At 40.2% G+C, this 19,554-nt stretch overlaps 2 protein-coding genes across 4 annotated transcripts in view; one reads left to right on the top strand and one right to left on the bottom strand.

The window, feature by feature from the left end:
- The first annotated feature begins 254 nt into the window (after positions 1 to 254).
- On the top strand, positions 255 to 7,565 carry FAM237A (family with sequence similarity 237 member A). Its single transcript, XM_072119600.1, has 3 exons — positions 255 to 332; positions 5,355 to 5,769; positions 7,055 to 7,565. The coding sequence occupies exons 2-3, from the start codon at positions 5,370 to 5,372 to the stop codon at positions 7,186 to 7,188; spliced, it is 534 nt and encodes a 177-aa protein (XP_071975701.1). The 5' UTR covers positions 255 to 332; positions 5,355 to 5,369; the 3' UTR covers positions 7,189 to 7,565.
- Positions 7,566 to 18,947: 11,382 nt separating this feature from the next.
- Positions 18,948 to 19,554, bottom strand: part of DYTN (dystrotelin) — a 53,726-nt gene continuing 53,119 nt past the window's right edge. For all 3 annotated transcript variants that reach the window (XM_072121062.1, XM_072121064.1, XM_072121063.1), the window contains one exon: positions 18,948 to 19,342. In XM_072121062.1, coding sequence (XP_071977163.1) covers positions 19,239 to 19,342 — 104 coding nt within the window. In that variant the 3' untranslated portion in view covers positions 18,948 to 19,238. The remainder of the gene's footprint in view (positions 19,343 to 19,554) is intronic.

Raw genomic sequence — 19,554 nt, 5'->3', positions numbered from 1 at the left:
GATCTGACCCCAGCTTAAACCTCAATCCAGCTAAATGAAGCTATTTGCGAAAGACCAGAGGCAATTCCATATTGTGCTGAGTTAATAGAGGATTACCTGGTATTTAGCAAGGAGTAAAAGAAAAATCACTGCATGGAGTGTTCAGTGAGATTTCCAAATGGGTGGACTGTTCTCCACTGAGCTTTGACGTACAGGATCACAAGTCCCAGTCACTCCCCCTTCTTAAAAAGAGCAACTGAAGCCTTGTGAGGTGTGGAGCAGACTGAGATCAAGGGCAGGCTAACAAGTGTCACCTTAGGGTTAAAGGACCAGACAGACAAAGACTTCAAGAGGTAAGAATCCAATACACTAATCCCTCTACACTACAGGGGCATAGGATGCACTTATAGTAAGAGCACAATGAGTTAAATTACCAAGTATTAACATCATTCATCAAAGCTATTATTGAAATAGTCTGGAGAGTAATAATAGATAGAAAGAGGAGAGAAAGGACTAAGAAACCAATATAGTTCTCATTTATAACTTCAGGTACAACATGACATCTGCAGAGAAGTGAAGTCTGGAGAGCATTAGAAGTTGTAGAACAGAGAAATGGAATTAGAAAAAAGTACAGACGAACATTTACAGAAGAGCAGAGGAACAAAGGGTTAAGTAGGATAAAAGGCAGTATCATTAGAAGGACACACAAAACTGACAGAACAAACCTGTAGAAGAGGAGTAGCCTGACTCACCTAGAGGATGCAGGTAAATAACTCATATACTAATCGTTTGCAATGTATGGAATGTATCATAACATGACTGGGGAGGTAGAACACAGAGGAAGCAGGTCAAAAGCTAAAATATTAGTAATGTCCAATTCAGTAGCATTTGCGGAGAGGGAGATAGCCATGTGGAAAGAACCATAGGTATTCAATCGGAGAGATTTTACATGGATGCAGTGAGTACAGTGAGTGCAATGAATTTATACAAAGTGGAAGTAGTTATATGAACTAATAGAATCTGCACTGAACAATAGAGCTGTAGAAAATAAGTGGGAAGTTCAGCACCATGGACACGGGCAAGGAGCAGGCTTCAGTGCAGCTATTTCACTCCTCTAGAGACATCATTTACAAAGTTACACAACTGATTAGTATTCTATCTAACTAATATTCCATCTAATTATCTATCTATTTTTTAAGAAAAAAAACTGCATGGTATATAATTGTGTTAATTTCTCTTCCTACAAGTAGAATATCTCTTCTATTTCTATTACTGCTCAGAAGGAGAAATGACACGATGTTCCTTGTATCTAGATTGTGTAAGGTGAATGTTTATGTATGACGTTCTGATAGTATGTATTGATGAAGTATCCTAGTAAATAAAGGCATATGTAATAAACATTACTCCAGTTTTACATTTCTACAATATTACACATGAGTTTTATTGAAATATAGTCTGGCTACTGACTGTGAAATGATAAACTACTTGTAGAGGTAAATTGTTGCATGTATCCCATTTGATCTGTTTGTTATGTAACATTGTAAAATTGTGAGAAACAAAAAAATATTACAGTAATCACTAAGGATTCATAGAGGGAATATTTGAATACACCTTTCACTTGATTTCATGTACAATAATTGAGCCAGGGATTAGGCAATCTGTAATCTCCACGGACCCTCATTAACATATCCAACGTGGAATGCATAAATGACATGATTAAACCACTGCATCCATTTACCTGATATATTGCATACTGTTTACATACTATTACTCCCTTTAAAGGGGTTGTAAAGTTATTTCATTTGTTCAAACAGCTCAGAATGTTATAAAATAATAAAAGAAGTCATGTTATAAAATAATAAACACAGTCCTTCCTGGTTCTGTGACAGTCTCTGTACTTCCTGCTCCATCACTATAGCCATTCAGTTGATCTCTGATACTCTGTACTCTCAGTAATAATATTTAGACTGATTTGGAAAACTCAGTGTAGCGCTGCATAATCTGTGTGCGCTATATAAATAAAGGAATTATTATTATTATTAATTATTTAGAAAAATATTATTGTTTCCAGATATCAATTGTATTTTCCTGCACTTAGGATTCATTACTGGTTTTGACTTGGTGTCTATTCCTGGGATTGTCTAAGGCAGTGATGGCGAACCTTTTAGAGACCAAGTGTCCAAACTACAACAAAGGCCCGCTTATTTATCGCAAAGTGCCAACACAGAAATGTAATTTGTGATTTATACTCCCTTCTCTGTCACAGTTTTCATTGATACCAGCACCTGAGGACACTAATAAAGCAGAAAATAGTCCCAGGTACAGCTGTCACTTTAAAATAGCTCTGTGCACAGCAAGTCCTGGGCTGTCTGGGACTGTAGGAAGATACCTGGAGTCATCTCTGGTGATGGCCTGAGTGCCCACAGAAAGGGCTCTGAGTGCCACCTCTGGCACCAGTGCCATAGGTTAGCCATCACTGGTCTAAGGGATTCCCTGGTTTTAACCCTTTTGTCACTATACATGTAAGGAGAACATGAGTAATTACTGCATCAAGGCAAGTGTAAGCCGGGGATGGTACAGTTCAGATAGAGCGGTAAAAGACAAGGTGGACAGGAAAACACAGACATGGCAAACTTGGTCCGGAACAGGAAAACCAAATGCAAAATAACATATAGTATAGGACTGAAGGAGTAGGGAAACTATGGCTTATACCAAAGCTACGTGCGCAAGACCATTTTTGGTGGCTGTGAACTGGCTGCCTAAACTGCAGCCACCTCACAACTGCCATAGACTTACAGTATAATCGAACACTAAGACACTAAGATTCCTATGGAGAAGAAGATATGAGGAACACTCACCCGTCTGCACTCGGCCACATGCTACATCCAGATTCCATTCCTGGGTGAAGCACATGGTCATGTGCAGTTAGCTCAATAGTTAGGAAAGTTACCAAGGTCAACAAGGTTTAAGATGAGAAAGACCATCATTGGTGCGCATTGGCTCTTTAAAAAGGCATACATGCACAAGAGCAGGGGTGTCAAACTCATTTAAATCTCATCACCCCTATGGTGGCCTTTGAAGGGAAGATTGTTCTTTAAGTCTGTATCAATGCACATTTCTCTGACCAAACACTGCCCCAGTGAAGGAACTCCAAGCATCAAATTTCTGTACTGTGGCTATAGAAAATATTCACTCTGTTTTATTGCAGCCAATTGGTTGCAATTGGTTATTTTCTTGGCATTAATGTACACTCTGCATCCCATCATGATAGAAAATAACTGAAATGTAGATATTTTTGCTAATTTATTAAATAAGAAAAACTGAAATATCCCATGATCATAAGTATTCAGACCCTTTGCTGTGACACTTATATTTAAGTCACACGCAGTCCATTTGCTTGAGATGGTTCTCCTTCTTCATTGGTGTCCAGCTGTGTTTAATTAAACTGATTGGACTTAATTAGGAAAGGCCCACAACTGTTGCTATATATACCTCACAGCTCACAGTGCATGTCAGAGCACATGAGAATCATGAGGTCTAAGAAACTGCCCAAAGAGCATAGAGGCAGAATGGTGGCAAGGCACAGATCTGGACAAGGTTTCAAAATAATTTCTTCAGCACTCAAGGTTCCTAAGAACACAGTGGCCTCCACAATCCTTAAATGGAAGTAGTTTGGGATGACCACACCTCTTTCTCGACCTTGCCATCCATTCAAATTAAGTAATCATGGGAGAAGAGCCTTGTTAAGAAAGATAAAGAAGAACCCCAAGATCACTGTGGCTGACAAGCTACTTACAGATGAAAAATAAGATTCTCTGCTCTGATCAGATGAAGATTGAACTTTTTGGTGTTAGTTCTAAGCGGGATTTGTAGACATAACCATGCACTGCTCTTTACCTGTCAAATACAATCCCAATAGTGAAACATTGTGGTGGCAGCATTTTGCTATGGAGGTGTATTTCAGCTGCAGGGACAGGATAACGTGTTGCAATTGAAGGAAAGATGAATGTGGCCAAGAGATATCCTGGATGAAAACCTCTTCCAGGGTACTCTTGATTGCAGACTGGGCTGCATGTTCACCTTCCAACAAGACAATGACCCTAAGCACACTGTTAAAATAACACAGCAGTGGCTTCATAACAACTTTGACTGGCCCTCTCTTGACTGGTCCAGCCAGAACCATGGCCTAAACCCAATTGAGCATTTCTGTAGAGACTTGAAAATGGCTTCCACGAACGTTCACCATCCAACCTGAGGGAACTGGAGAGGATCTGCAAGGAAGAGGCAGAGGATCCACAAATCCATGTGTGAAAAACTGGTTGCATCATTCCCTAGAAGACTCATAACTGTACTAGCTCAAAAGGTGCTTTTTGATCTAATCAATTGGCTGCAATGAAAAAAAGAGTGAAAAATGTTTGAAAAAAATTTCTGATGCCCATCAGAGTAGGCTATCCACATGCGTAGATTAGAACTTTGAATTTCCCCTTTAGGTAACTCTTTGAGGAGGTAGAATATAAAATAGAAGTAGTGAAGTACAGCCTGTGAAACAGACTTGAAATTGAGAACTTTTTGTTTGTTACTTAACCTTAGTATTTTTATTATGTTATAGCATGTGCCATGGCTGCTTATTTTTGTGTGTGAGAAGGACAACTGAGACCAGAGCTGATGTAGTGGTGGTCTTATATAAAGCAGTGACTATGTGTATCATAAAGAGAAGATAGTGGAGACTGTTAGATAAGAGTAAGGAACTGTGTAAATATAAAGACATTTAAGGTTCCTAAATAAGGTGGCTAGAATAAGAAGATACTTCACCATCAGCGAGAGAGCAATAAGCTTCAGGTGTCTGATAAAATTATAAGGATAATTTGGACAATTCTTTTTTTAAATTCCGCGGTTTGTCCAAATCCGTCGGTTGTCTGACGGCCACGCCCCGATTTCTGTCGCATGCAAGCCGGCACCAATGCACCACAATCTGATCGCATGCGCCAAAACCAGGGCAATTCAGCGCAAAACCGAGCAAATCGGAAATATTCCGGAAAAAACGACGGAATCGCGGCCCCAGGACCCTTAGTAAATGTGCCCCAATGTGTTTGATTTGGACCGACCTATTCATTATTTTTTCAGATATTAACACTACTATAATAACATGCAAGATATCATGAATTATTCAGGCAGTGCAAACATTTCTGTAGTACTTTTATATTGTTTTTTGTTTTTTTTAGTTTGCATTCTACCAAATCGACACTGTAAAATTTTAGGTCAAACTTGATGGAGCTACTTCTCTTTCAGCCTTATGGTTTTATGATGCTAGTATGATTTCCTTCATTGTGTTCTATTACTCTAATATTTTATTTTTTGTGTATTTTCATTTAAAGAATACTGGAAGTGACATGACCACGGGACGCTTTGGGCAAGCGTACTATAGCATGCAGCTAACATGTTCACTGCTTTTCTTGGGAATATTTTGCATTCATACCATCTGTTGTCATGGTCAAGTTGATCCACTTGCCCTTGGTCGTGCAGATCCTCAATGCTGGGAAACATCTACAGCAATTTTACTGGAGATGAAAAAGCCCAGGATAGCTGATTCTGTGGCTGGATTCTGGGACTTCATGATATATCTGAAATCATCTGAGAATTTGAAGCATGGAGTTCTGTTTTGGGACCTAGCACAACTTTTCTGGGACATCTATGTGGACTGTGTACTCTCCAGAACACATGGGCTGGGCAGAAGACAGTTGCAAGAAGAAGGGAAGAAAATAACCAATTTTATTTCACAGTTCATATCAAGTAAGTCTACAGAGATGTGGCAATAGACGCCAAAACAAGTGAAGTATGCATTTAGCATGTTTATGTGAATATGGCTTGGGATTTATTACATGTGTGAATATTAACAATTCTATAAAAATGTCATATAAAAATATAAGACTTAGTGTATCCATGAATTGTATACTAGTGACATTTACAAATCCCATTGTGTACTCCTGATGTAACATGGCCTGCACACTAGGCATTATTGGATCCCTCTTGTGTAGTCTTCCATAAAAAAAAAGAAAAAAAAACCCTTAGATTTCTGATAATTGAAGCCAGAACAAAAAAATTGGGTATTGCCAGGGAGCCATTTAATTGAATGGAATTTATGATTCCAATCTAGTGTGACAGATGTTCTTTTTACTGTCTGTACTCTCTGGTTAAAGAGATTGTGTAAGATTTACAACTTACTATCTATCCCCAGAAAAGAAGATACCAATCTTGTATCCAAGAACAAGCACAAGAACACTGCTGTTCCATTCATCATTATAGGACTGTCAAATTGTTTCACAATATCTGTATGTCCCATAGATCCCATAGAAGCATCAGCAAGCCTGCATAAAAGCTGCCCCATTCTTATCATTGATCCAATCAATTAACTCCACACCTCCACTGCCAATCGGACACTATCATACCTTGTGGATGGATGTCAATCCCTTTAAACTCTCTATAACCTTCATTTGCCATACTAGGGTATAACAGAGGTCCCTATTTCAGCTTATCTAATGTTAGGGGAATACAGTTGCACTAATAATAATCCATGGCTGAAATGCCAGTGAGGCAAATTCACACAGTTTTTTTTTATTTATAACTGTAATTTTTAATGTAAACATTAATTAGATATTAGTTATTAAGATATTAATCTATAATAAGATACTAATATTATTAATGCTGGTTTCTACTCTATGCTCTACGTTATATCCAGTAAAACAATGCTATGGAAAGTGACAGTATAAAATATGCTACAGTAACAGTATAAAACAGGCAACAATGGTACAGACTAAAGGTCTTATTAAAAGTGGAAGATGCTACCGAAATGGTGGAAAGTTTTCCTTTCAATAGGGCAAGATAAACACAAACTTAAAAGAAACTGTAAAAGGAAAAGTTGAAAGAGTAGAAGAAGAAAATGAATTTAGTGTATCATAGCAGGGTAGGATTTGCAATAATTACATTTGTTCAGGTTTCCTGCAGGCCACAGATATATTGATGACGTATGTAGAGTACATGTGAAAATTGCTTCATGGTGTTAACTCTTATCTTTCAGAAACATTTTCTGACAATCGAAGATCTGATTTTCCGGATCAAAAAGAACTCATTCAACAGTTAATAGGTATCCAAATAGACAAAAGAGAATCCAGACTACTCAGCAATATCAAAAGAAGAACCAAGAGGAAGTAGTTTAACATATAAGTGAAGCCAAGACAACATTCTTTTTCCAGATTATTAATCGTAAAGAACATTGAGAGAAATGAAGAGCTGCTGTGCATTCATTTTCAGGTTGCACTTGGATACATATAAGATAATTTATTTGATACAAATGCCTTACAAATAAATATGTTCATGAAAGGGTTCAATGTGTGTACCTGGTTTCTTACTCTGAATCATCATAAGGATACTAATGTTAATGTGCTGATGATAACATGGGACACAATAATTGGTTTCTGACATGTCAAGTAACATCCAAAGATGCAAGAAATCCGAAATTGGACTTAGATATATTGCAATGCGTTTTTGAATATCTTAAAGTAAATGTATTGTATGAAACCCATTATTGCAAATAATAAAGCCTGTGTTGTTTTCATAATTAAAAAAAATATCAATTTGAGGAATAATTCCACAGTCTGTGTCTATTTGCGAGAAGGATTTTCAATCATATAATCCTGTTTTCTGATCACAAACATTAGAAATTACTTTCTTTATATGAATCAGATGAATGGCCTTGATTTAAACACCCTCTTTAACGTTAGTATAATGGAAGCGTTTCTTACAGTTCTTACAGTTGGTTGACTACAATAAGTAAAGCTTGACTTTCCCATGGGTGTTGCAGTAGGAGGATTGCTCCCACATATTGCAGCAGATTTCGATAACTATATGAACCTTTTAGTGTCCAAATGTGATCTCAGTCTAGAATTTTTTAATTCACTTTCAGCTTTGATTTTCATATCAATATAAATTCAAAACCTGAAGAAAAGGTTTTTTTTGCGATTTGTTTGAATCTTATAAACTATACTAATAACAAACTGACTTCAAAACTATGATTCCAATAAAATATGATTCCAATGCTAAACTTCCAGCAGGCTCAGGTGGAATATAGTATATCCTTTCTAGTAGTCCATCTTTGATGTTAAAACTCACCAGTTTACCATAAAATCACCCCTAAATGTACATGGAAATTAACAGAGAAGAGTCACTAGTTGTCTTTCTTACATCTAAACCATGTTTCTGGTATCAACTTTGTTTCTGTATTGATGGATGAGAGGATGTTTTCTATAGAAAATCTAATTATGCTTATGGTATGGACTTTTTCCAGGCAGAATGACACCCTAAGGCTTGTTTTACATGGCATTATTTTGCTAAGTGTTTCGAAGCCAAAGTGAGGAGTGGAGAAAGAGTTTAAAGGAACCATTTGTATCTTTTCTGTGATATAGGAAGCATAAACAGGGCTTCTACACCAGATTTTTGTTGTACAAGGCCTAAAATATTTTGAATAACTGGTGCATGGCCAGGAATGGTGATTATTTAACCCCTTACTCCACCACTACATCATGGACATGGAGAGTCATGAAAGGGGCGTGCCTAGTGGTGGGGTGGGCTGTTGCAGGCCGTTCTTTACCCGTATCTGTGTACTAGATAGCCCAGGCCCATTCAGACCTGAATGGGTGCAGGTATGATAAATTCCCCTTCTTGAATCTTCCATAGAGGATATTTGAAAATAAATTAAGATTTATAATTCTGATAGGTAGATAAAACGAAAACATCACATATGACACGGAACAATGTATCTCAATTATAATAAGCCATTATCTCAAGCAAAACATTAAAAGATGTGAATGACAGATGCTAGATATGTAGGTACAGAGGAGGAAAAGAGGAACAAAGCACAGTAATTCAAATTGAGATATTTCAGAAATAAAGTTGAAAATGGGAAGCAATCCACTTCAGCTCGGTCTGGCTATGAATTCAAGTGGCTCAAGCTGTTCCATGTCTCTCATTTCGCTTGCTTGAATGTTGGTTGACCTCTTATTGGTACATGTTATTTACTCAGGAAAATAAACACAACAAATATGAACCCAAATAAACTCTTTACATTTTACATAGATTACAAACTGTACACACTACAAACTCTTTTTTTTTAACTGTTTTATTGAACAAAATCATGAAATAAACATACAGTTGCATTATACACAATTATATAATAATAACAATTATATAATAATATAAGAAATCATTTTCTTTCTTTCTTTTTTTCTTTATTTCTTTTCTTTATTTCTTTCTTTCTCCCCTACATCATGTGTGTCTTTATAGTAGTGGTTTGTTGTTGTGTTGTATCATAAGCCTACGCCACGTCATAGTATAATGCAACCGGTTATCAGAATCAAAACATTAACCGCAAGGTGATTCTGGTAACGATGGATCTGCAGGTGCCGTTAAAGTATCCTTATCTTATGACTGGTAATGAGGTTTGAGCCCCTTCAGTGAGCTCTAGCCTGAGTGCCCCTGATCTATTCATCAGGGTCCGGAGTTCAGCAGGCCCACAAACTACAAACTCTTACATGAACACTTACTGGCTTTTATCAGAATACAAAATTTGATTTCCCAAATTGAATCATGATGAATCATGTTAAAGAATAAGTATTTCCTGGCTGCAGAGAGCCTGTAGGGTGTTGTAGAACGTTGTGCCATGTTTAACCCCTAGGCGCACCACAACATTATACTACGTCCCCGGGGCTAGATGCTTAGCGCCCCGGGACGTAGTATAACGTCCAGCTTCTGGGACCAGCTCACGAACGGAGCCGGTACCAGAAGCAGCAGCTGTCAGCTGTCTATCACAGCTGACACCGCGCTGTAACACCCGTGATCGGAGCCGAGTCCGATCGCGGGTGTTAAGGGTGTTCCTGCTGTGGATCGGATCCCCCGTGCCGCTTACCGGGGGATCCGATCCTCTTCTGGGCAGCCCCGAAGTCTGCCTAATGCTCCGGGGCTGCCCGATGTCCCTGCCAGTCAGATCCCTTCCGGGTCTGACTGTAAACTGTCTGAGCATGCGCCTGCATGCTCAGACAGTTTACACTGCTCTACAATGAAATAGTATTGTAGAGCAGTGTATTGAACTTGAATCAGCAATCAGAGCATCACTGGTTCAAGTTCAAGTAAGTATAAGTAAAAACATGTAAAAACACTGAACACTACACATTAGAATAAATAAAAAATTAATACATAAAAATATAAGCCCCTAAAATGACATTTTCCCATAAAAACACTTAATAAACTATTAAAAACACAAACACACAAAAAATCGCCACATACCTTATATACTCGAGTATAAGCCTAGTTTTTCAGCACAAAAAATGTGCTGAAAAACCCAAACTCGGCTTATACTCGAGTCAAAAAAATAAATATATCTAAACACACCTTTCCGGTGACCCCTGTATATCTTCTGTGCGATCTGTCTGTCAGCGGCGGCAGGCTATATACACTGGGGCAGGGTCTGGCAGGCTATATACACTGGGGCAGGGTCTGGCAGGCTATATACACTGGGGCAGGGTCTGGCAGGCTATATACACTGGGGCAGGGGCTGGCAGGCTATATACACTGGGGCAGAGCCTGGATGGCTATATACTGGGGTGAGTGTGACCAATGCATTTCCCACCCTCGGCTTATACTCGAGTCAATAGGTTTTCCCAGTATTTTGTGGTAAAATTAGGGGCCTCAGCTTATACTCGGGTCGGCTTATACTCGAGTATATACGGTATTTGGTATTGCCGCATCCGTAACAATCTGTATAATAAAACAGAATCATTACTGGACCTGCACGGTAAACGCGGGGGGAAAAAACGTTCCAAAAAAAGATAATTTTTAATTAATACCTTTAAAAAAATGATCTAAAAAGTGATTTAAAAAATGTTACGTACTCTAAAATAAGACCACTAAAAAAAAAACTCTTCTCGCAAAAAATAAGCCCCTAACCAGATTTGTCAGCCGAAAAATAAAAAAGTTATTCATATGAAAAGATGGTGATGCTAAAATGAACAAAATTGTCTCCAAATTAGTTTTTATTCAGTAAAATTGAATAAAATACACAAAACCCCAACATATTTGGTATCCCTGCATCCGTAACAATCTGCGTAATAAAACAGAATTGTTATTGGACCTGCAAAATGAACCCCGTAAAAAAAGCCCTCAAAAACGCTGCGAAAAAAAGATAATTTTCAATTAATACCCTTACATTTTTGCCTAATTACTTCTTATTCAGTAAAATGGGAAATGTTTTTTTAAAAAACCTATATAAATAAGGTCTTTTCGTAATCGTGGAGACCCATAGAATAAAAATAATATACTATTTTTACGGTACGGTAAACGGCCAAAAAAAAAAAATATTAAAAAAAACGTTCCTAAAAATTGATTTTCATTTCCTCCACCAACAAAGAGTTAATAAAATCTCACCAATTAGCTATAGATGCCCCAAAATTATGTACCAGAAAAGCGCATCTCACGTGGCAAAAAAATAAGCCCCTATAGGTCCACAATAAAAAAGCAAAAGAAAATTATAGCCTGTACAATGTGACATAGCAAATCTGATCTGCATGGCGCCTCCTTCCCCTCTATGCCCGGCCGTGCGCCCATACAGCAGGTTACCACCACATATAGGGTATCAGTGTACTCGGGAGAAATTGGGTATCAAACTTTGTGGAGCCTTTTTTCATTTTATCCATTACAAATGTTTAATTTTCCACCCAAAATGAATGTATTGTCAAAAAATATTACAATTTGTAGACCCCACCTCCATTTTGTTTTAACCCCTATAAAACACCTAAACGGTTAGCAAACTTGTTAAAAATGGTTTTTCATACGTTGAGGTGTGTAGTTTCCATAATGCAGTCATTTATGAGTCTCGCTATTATTTAGGCCTCTTACGGTCAATTAAAAGTTGAGCAGGTCCATCTAAATATTAGTTTTGGTGATTTTCCCAAAAATTTGAAAAATGGCACCCAAATTCTGAGCCTCATTACATTCTAGTAAAATATGTGGAATCTTAAAAGCATAAGCAGACACTTGGGAAATGTAAGTTATGAATTTATTTGGGTGCTATGACTATCTGCATCAAAAGTAGAGAATTTAGAACGTTGAAAATAAAGAATTTTTCCAAATTTTTTCCAAATTTAGTTTTTTTTCATAACTAAACACAAAAGATTTCATCCAAATTTTTTAACTAATTTGAAGTACAATATGTCACGAGAAAACAATCTCAAAATCCCCTGGATATCTCATAGCGTTCCAAAGCTATAACCACTTATAGTGACACAGGGCAGATTTGAAAAATGGGGCCGCGTCCTTAAGGCCAAAAGAGGCTGAGTCCCATAGGGGTTAAATATGCATAGAGAGTGTGGTTTGGTCTTCAAACAATGTTGTGTCTTATTATGACACTCACATGACAGCCGCCACTCTTAGAATCGCTTCACACTTTTCACAATTCTATGGGCACTTACAGGGGACAACTTCACCAAATAGATGAAGCAGCCTGACAAGGTAACCTCTGTTCCAGTTTGAAAGGACCAAGATCCCACTATAACATCAAAGAGTGCACACTTTTTACACTGACATCTGATGATTCCATAGATTACGACAGAACCTGTTCTGTTATACGCAGATACATGTAGAAACCCCCCAAGAGTGGAGAGGGTGTTGACAATTTTGCACCAACATCACTGATCATTTTGCCCTTCTTTTTATCCGTCAGTGTCCGCTTTCAATCGGTCATTAATCCATCAGTATTGCTAAAGCCAAAAACAAAAAGGAGTGGATCTAGAGCAGAGATGACCAGTAAATGCAATATCCTCTGCATTCTGTATCCACTCCTGCTTTTGGCTTTCAATCATGAAGCTTTTCATTCTTTCTGACCAAACATAGTGGCAACGTCATAGAGTGGAGGGTGGAAACAGCATTATTGGAATCACAGAGTGTTCCAGGGAGACAGTGGACAGTTGGCAGCATCATGAGTAGGCTGCAGAGTGGCACATTGACAAATTATGGAGGTGGCAGGAACATCGTAGGCCACAGAGTGACATATTTAAATTCAAGTTTGAAATGAATTTGAAGTTTGAAATGAATTCAAAGTTGAAATTTTTAATTTAAATTTGAAGATTAGAGACTCCACATGCATCATCCATTACAATTTCCCTGAAAGCATAATGTCTGCCAAAAAAAGAACTTCAAAGGTGGCAGTGGCAGCAACAGCAGCAGGAGGTCAAGGAGTGGCACAATGACTTATTCTTTAAGTGGCAGCAAAATGGTAGACCACAGTGTGGCACAATGTTAGAGCATGGAGGCGGCAGTGGCGGCAGCAGCAACAGCAGGAGGTCAGAGAGTGGCTCAATGACAAATTCTGGAACTGGCAGCGACATAGTAGGCCACAGAGTGGCACAATGAATTTGAAGTTTGAAATGAATTTGAAGTTTGAAATGAATTTGAAGTTTAAAAATGAATTTGAAGTTTTAAATGAATTCGAAGTTGAAATTTTTAATTTAAATTTGAAGATTAGCAACGCTGCATGCATCATCCATTACAATTTCCCTGTAAATATCATGTCTTTGCCAAAAAAGAACTTGAAGGTGGCAGGGGCAGGAGCAGCGGCATGAGGTCAGAGAGTGGCACGATGACAAAATCGGGAGGTGGCGGTAACATGGTAGGTCACAGTGTGGCACAATGTTAGAGTGTGGAGGCGGCAGTGACAGCAGCAGCATGAGGTCAGAGAGTGGCACAATGAAAAATTTGGGAGGTGGCAGCAACATGGTAGGGCACAGTGTGGCACAATGTTAAAGCGTGGAGGCAGCAGTGGCAGCAGCAGCACCATGAGGTCAGAGAGTGGCACAATGACATATTCTTTAGGTGGCAGCAACATGGTAAACCACAGTGTGGCACAATGTTAGAGCATGGAGGCGGCAGAGGCAGCAGCAGCATATTCATCCCGCAGTCCTGGCGACTGACAAATAACGTGGCCTCTTCATAGGGCCTAAGCAAGCAACAGGTGTCACGCATGAGCTGCCAGTGGCTGACATCAAAGTTACGCAGGGGAGTACTCCTGTCCGCTTGCATCATCAAAAAATCATTAATGGTTTTTTTCTGTTCATAAAGATGGTCTAACATATGGAGGCTGGAATTCCAACACGTGGAAACATCACATATCAGCCGATGCTGTGGGAGGCCGTTGTGCCACTGCAACTTGAGGAGGGTGTGTTTGGCTTTGTAAGAATGGCTGAAGTGCATGCAAGGCTTCCTGGCCATTTTTAGAATGTCTTGCAGATAGGTGGAAGACTTCAGGAACCTGTTGACAACCAGATTGAACACGTGCGCCATGCATGGTGTACGGACCATCCCTCTTTGAGGCAGCGCGGACACCATGTTCCTCCAATTGTCTGTCACCATGGTTCCGATTTGCAGTTGTCATGGAGAAAGTCACACATTGATTTCTTGTTCCATGACCCTGAGAAGTTCCTCCCCTGTGTAACTTTGTTTACTCAGGCAAACCAGGTGTAGAACTGCGTGACACCGCTGTGCCTTGCTCATGTGGTATGATGGAGCAGCACTTAGACTTGTGGAGGCTGAGGTGGTGGTGGAGAAGGAAGAGCAGTGCCGCATGAGCAGTTGTTTGACAACGTGGAGGAGAAAGTGGCATCTCCTGTTCAAGTTGTTGGTGTGGCTGGGCGCGAACCACATTCACCCAGTGGGCCCTAAAGGACATGTACTGGCCCTGACCGTAGTTACAGCTCCACACGGCCGCGCTGTCATGCACCTTGGAAGAAACCGATAAGCTCAAGGACTGGCCCACCTTCTGTTCTACATATTTGTAAAGGGCTGGTACTGACTTTTTGTAAAAGAAATTTCGGCTTGGAACTCTCCACCTCAGTTTGGCACAAGCCATTAGTTCTCTGAAGGGTGCAGAGTCCATGACTTGGAAAGGGAGGGACTGTAGTACCAACAACTTGGACAGGAGCACGGTCAGCTTCTGCACCTTAGGATGGCTGGACACAAACAGTTGTCTCTTTCTAATCGCCTCGCTCAACGACTGCTGGCACCATGTGTAACGAGGAGCAGGAGCATCTGGACCGGGAGATGATGTCAAAGACAAACAGCTCCCTTCAGCCGAGGTGCTGAGGCATGAAACGGCATGTGTGTGTCACGTCTGTGCTTGCTGTCACCTCTATTTGTGCTGGTAGGATTAGAAGACACTGAGTTTTTCGTCATCCTGCAGTCTGAACTAGGTTATATGGATGTCTGACCTGATGTCTGCCACACCCCTCACTGATTCTGTCTTGCAAGAGTTAACACTGTGGATTTGTAATTGCTTGCTCCTTACACCTGTGGCAGGGCCTAGGTTCCCTATAAGTGTCCAGTTTAGCTTTGACTCCTTGCTGGTAAAACTGCTATCTTGCTGTGTTCACTAGCTTCTCTTGCATTCTCTAGTTCTGGTTTCTGATCTCTTGCCTGTGTCTCAACTACTCCATTTGGATTATTATTTGGTTATTGTTATTCCCCGCTGTTGCTGAATCGGATTGTATACCTTGCCTTATTGTGTTTGTTTGTCTGTATTGTTACGTGTTCACCTTACCCAGTTATTGGCCTCTGTTTAGGGTGAACCCAATAAGTAGGTAGGGATAGATTGGGGGTCTTAGAGTCAGGGCTCACTGTCCTTGTTTGTGTTCTGCCATTACATTTTGACCAGCCCAAATTTATACTATTACTGGGACAGTATTATGGAGGCTATTAGCAGCCAGATAGATGGCTTAGTTCCGATGGTACAGGACCTTGCTGAGTGGGTTCAGTTGCAGGAACAGCGCCCCCTGCTACCTCAGGTTTGTTGTGTGTGAACCTAAAGTCAAGCTGCCTAATCTCTTTAGTGGTGATAGGAAGCTTTGTTTCTCCTTCAGGGAGAGTTGTAATTTGTATTTTTGTCTTAGGCCCCAGTCTTCAGGAAATGAAGTTTAAAAAGTGGGGATTATCATTTCACTTCTGCGAGGTAGTCCCCAGAGCGGGCATTTTCATTAGCCTCTGTTGCACCTGAATTGACCTCTGTGGAACTTTTCTTTTCAGCCTTAGGATCTCTATATGAGGAACCAGACAAATCCAGTTATGCTGAAGAACAGTTGACTGCCTTACGTCAGGGTACACGTGCAATGGAGGACTATTGCTCTGTATTCAGGTGAAGGGCCCTCCCAATGGGTTGGGATGATCGTGCCCATAGGTACCAATTCAGATTGGGCCTGTCTGATGCCCTTAAAGATCTGCATCCCGAACCAAACACTCTACAGTAGAATAGGCAATGTCTCTGGCAGTCAGAGTAGACAGGCGCTTTAGGGGACGTAAGCGTGAGCGTGTGTCTACTCACCGTGTTCCTACCGCTCTGCCTTCTTTCTCTGTCAATCCATCTAAAGAATCACGGGGGAATGCAGAAGAACCCATGCAAGTTGTAGCCATCTCTCCCCGTGACCGCAAGTAACATCGTAACACTCTGTTTCTACTGTGGAAACACCAGTCACCTAATCAGGACGTGCCCTGTAGGACCAGCACTGGAAAACACAAGCGCCTAGGCGACCTTTGATAAGGTTGCTTAGGTGCATAGGTATTTCCCGAATCAGTCTCAAAAATGTTGTTACCTATAACTCTCTCAGTCAATGAGAAATCTGTTTCTGGCAAAGCCTTTGTGGATTCAGGGATTGCAGCAAATTTTGTTAATTTAAATTTTGTTATGACCCCGGGTGTTGATTTGATAAAACTGGATGCTCCATTCCAGGTTACTGGTGCTGATTCCTTTGATATGTATTTCTTGCTCTCAACTTTAGCAACAAAAAGTATTGGAATTTGCGTTATACAGATACCCCACAACGGACACCCTGTTATTGGAGCAAAAATCACTCTATATACTAGGTGGATTTGACACATATTTCTTGCTCTCAACTTTAGCAACAAAAAAGTATGGAAATATGCGTTATACAGATGCCCAAAAACGCACATCCTGGGAGAGGCCCAGAAATCACTACAGCAGCTGTGTGGATATGTAACAGATTTCTTCCTAGTCACTTCAGTAACAAAAAAGAACTGCTATTTGGGGTATACAGATCACATTAAATGCACACCCTGGGAGAGGAGCAGAAATCCCTACAGCACAGTACAGTAAAAGCAGCTAGATGCTACAGACAGCACATGCAGTGTGAAGTGCCGAGATTGCAAATGGCTTGTTAAAGGGCTGTGTGACATCACATAAGCCTGGCGGTCGCTGACTGGCTTACAGGTCTCCAGATGTTATCGAGGGTGTTCCTTTCTCCTTCCCAGAGTTCTCTGCCCCATGTAACACATTGGGGGTCATTTACTAAGGGCCGATTCGCGTTTTCCCAACGTGTTGCCCGAATATTTCCGTTTTTTGCCGATTGTACCTGAATTGCCCCGGGATTTTGGCGCACGCGATCGGATTGTGGCGCATCGGCACCGGCATGCACGCAACGGAAATGGTGGGGCGTGGCCGAACATAAACCCGACGGATTCGGAAAAACCGCCGCATTTAAAAAAGGAAATTGTGTCGCGGAGCTTGCACTCACCTTCATCCAGGATAGTAACGTGAACTTCAGTGCATTTCATTGAACTTCAGCGCCGCAGCGCCACCTGGTGGACGTTCGGAGGAACTGCCTTGATGAATCCCGGCCGGACCCGAATCCAGCGCAGAGAACGCGCCGCTGGATCGCAAACGGACCGGGTAAGTAAATCTGCCCCATTGTGCTCGCAACCATTTAGCTAAAAAGAGGGAAAAAAAAAAACTTCGTTCCCACGAATCAGCGTAAACGTTGGATTCGTGACAAATTGAATTTTCCGTGAAATTCGTATTGAATTCCACTTCGTTCTAATCAGGTTTTATCAGCATCATGCTCCCTGGAACACTTCAACCATAACTTCTGCCGTCTCTGCCCCACCTCCTGCTTTGCTTCTCCAAAGCACAGGATTTTTGCATGGTTTTATTTGAAATTGAAATTTTACATTGAAGATTGAATTACATTTTACATTGAAAGAGTGAAAATCTGCAACAAATCTCCATCAAACCCGCACATTTGAAAATCTTGAAATTAAGTCAGATCAGCTGAAACAAAAAAGGTAAAAAATCTGCATAAAAACGCAACACTAGATAGACAAATCAACACACGAAACAAACATAAAAACTGTCTGCATTGGATGCGGATCTGCACAATCTGCAACATGTGCAGAGCCTAAGGTCCCTTCCACACTTGCGTTTTTCACGCGCGTGTTCTGTGCATGCTTTTGACGCGCAGAACTTGCATTGCACTCAATGGGCTTTTTCAGACTTGCATTTTTTTTCACGCACACACGCGCGGTTTTTTAAACTCGCGTTTAAATCTCAGCATGCTCTAATTTTGCAAGTCACGTGCATGAAAAACGCACCATACAAGTCTATTGAGATGCATCAAAAACCCATTGCACTCTGAGACACATGCAAGTCCAATGCAATTGCAATGCGTTTTTGACGCATCAAGTGCCATAGAAAAGATAGAGCTCAGTCCTGAGCCCTTTTCACACGCATTATGTTGAAAATTGGCAGTTTTTCACTGACCAAACCCTGATCGCACCCTGATCAAACTCTGACGTGATCTGCAACGCAAGTGTGGAAGGGGCCTAAGGCTCTCCAGAGGTCCAGTGCATGATGTCAATTGCAGCAGATGATTCTAAGGATTTCAGTGCTGAGCTGCAACAAGTTTACATTGCACTTCAAAATTGATTTTCTGGCTGATGCCACCATGCTGGGCCATGATAAAAACATGATTTGTGTTAATGTTTAATCCGTATAACAAAATACTGGTAGTTGATTATTGTGTCAATTTCTGCTGACAGGTTCCTTATAAGGCACGTGTCCCCTCTAATTTATTGCACATGACACTGTCTGAACATGAATATTTTATTTTATCACATAAAAAGTATAATTTGGTAAACTTCTTCCTCAAATATTGCCACACTTTATACCCCTGAGGAAGCCACACCGGAGGCGGAACGAGTGGGGCGCTACAGTATCATAATCTTTATGTACAGAAGCCTCAAAATTCACTAATTTTATTGTTGACACATAAATTCTGAAATCACTGAAGTTACAGATGGATGGTAACTGTGGAGCATTACTGTGAAAAATTGAATGGCAATACTTAATATAGCCATGAGAACAGACCTAAGTAACAATGTCATCTTAATGTTGGCTCAATTATCTTGCTGATGAGATTGGCGTAGCATCTGGAAACTTGCCCCGCAGTATGCAGCAGTTCCTGTTTGATAGCCGGGATTTGTCCTACAGATAAATAGATTCATTGGTTAGATATTTTAAATATATCATTTCTTTTAATTCAGAATAAGTAAAATGTTGAGTTATAAATGATCATGAGAAATTTTACTTTTTTACCCTTGTAGCACCAGGCTCATTAGGATTGAGCCCTATTTTCAAATTTAACATGTGTCACCTCGTGCAGCAATAGGTTTAAAGGAAATTTACCATCAAAAATC

Source organism: Engystomops pustulosus, chromosome 8, assembly GCF_040894005.1.
Source record: "Engystomops pustulosus chromosome 8, aEngPut4.maternal, whole genome shotgun sequence".
Lineage (NCBI taxonomy): Eukaryota > Metazoa > Chordata > Amphibia > Anura > Leptodactylidae > Engystomops > Engystomops pustulosus.
The sequence above is the reverse complement of the archived record's forward strand: the minus strand, read 5'-3'. Positions and strand labels throughout refer to the sequence as shown.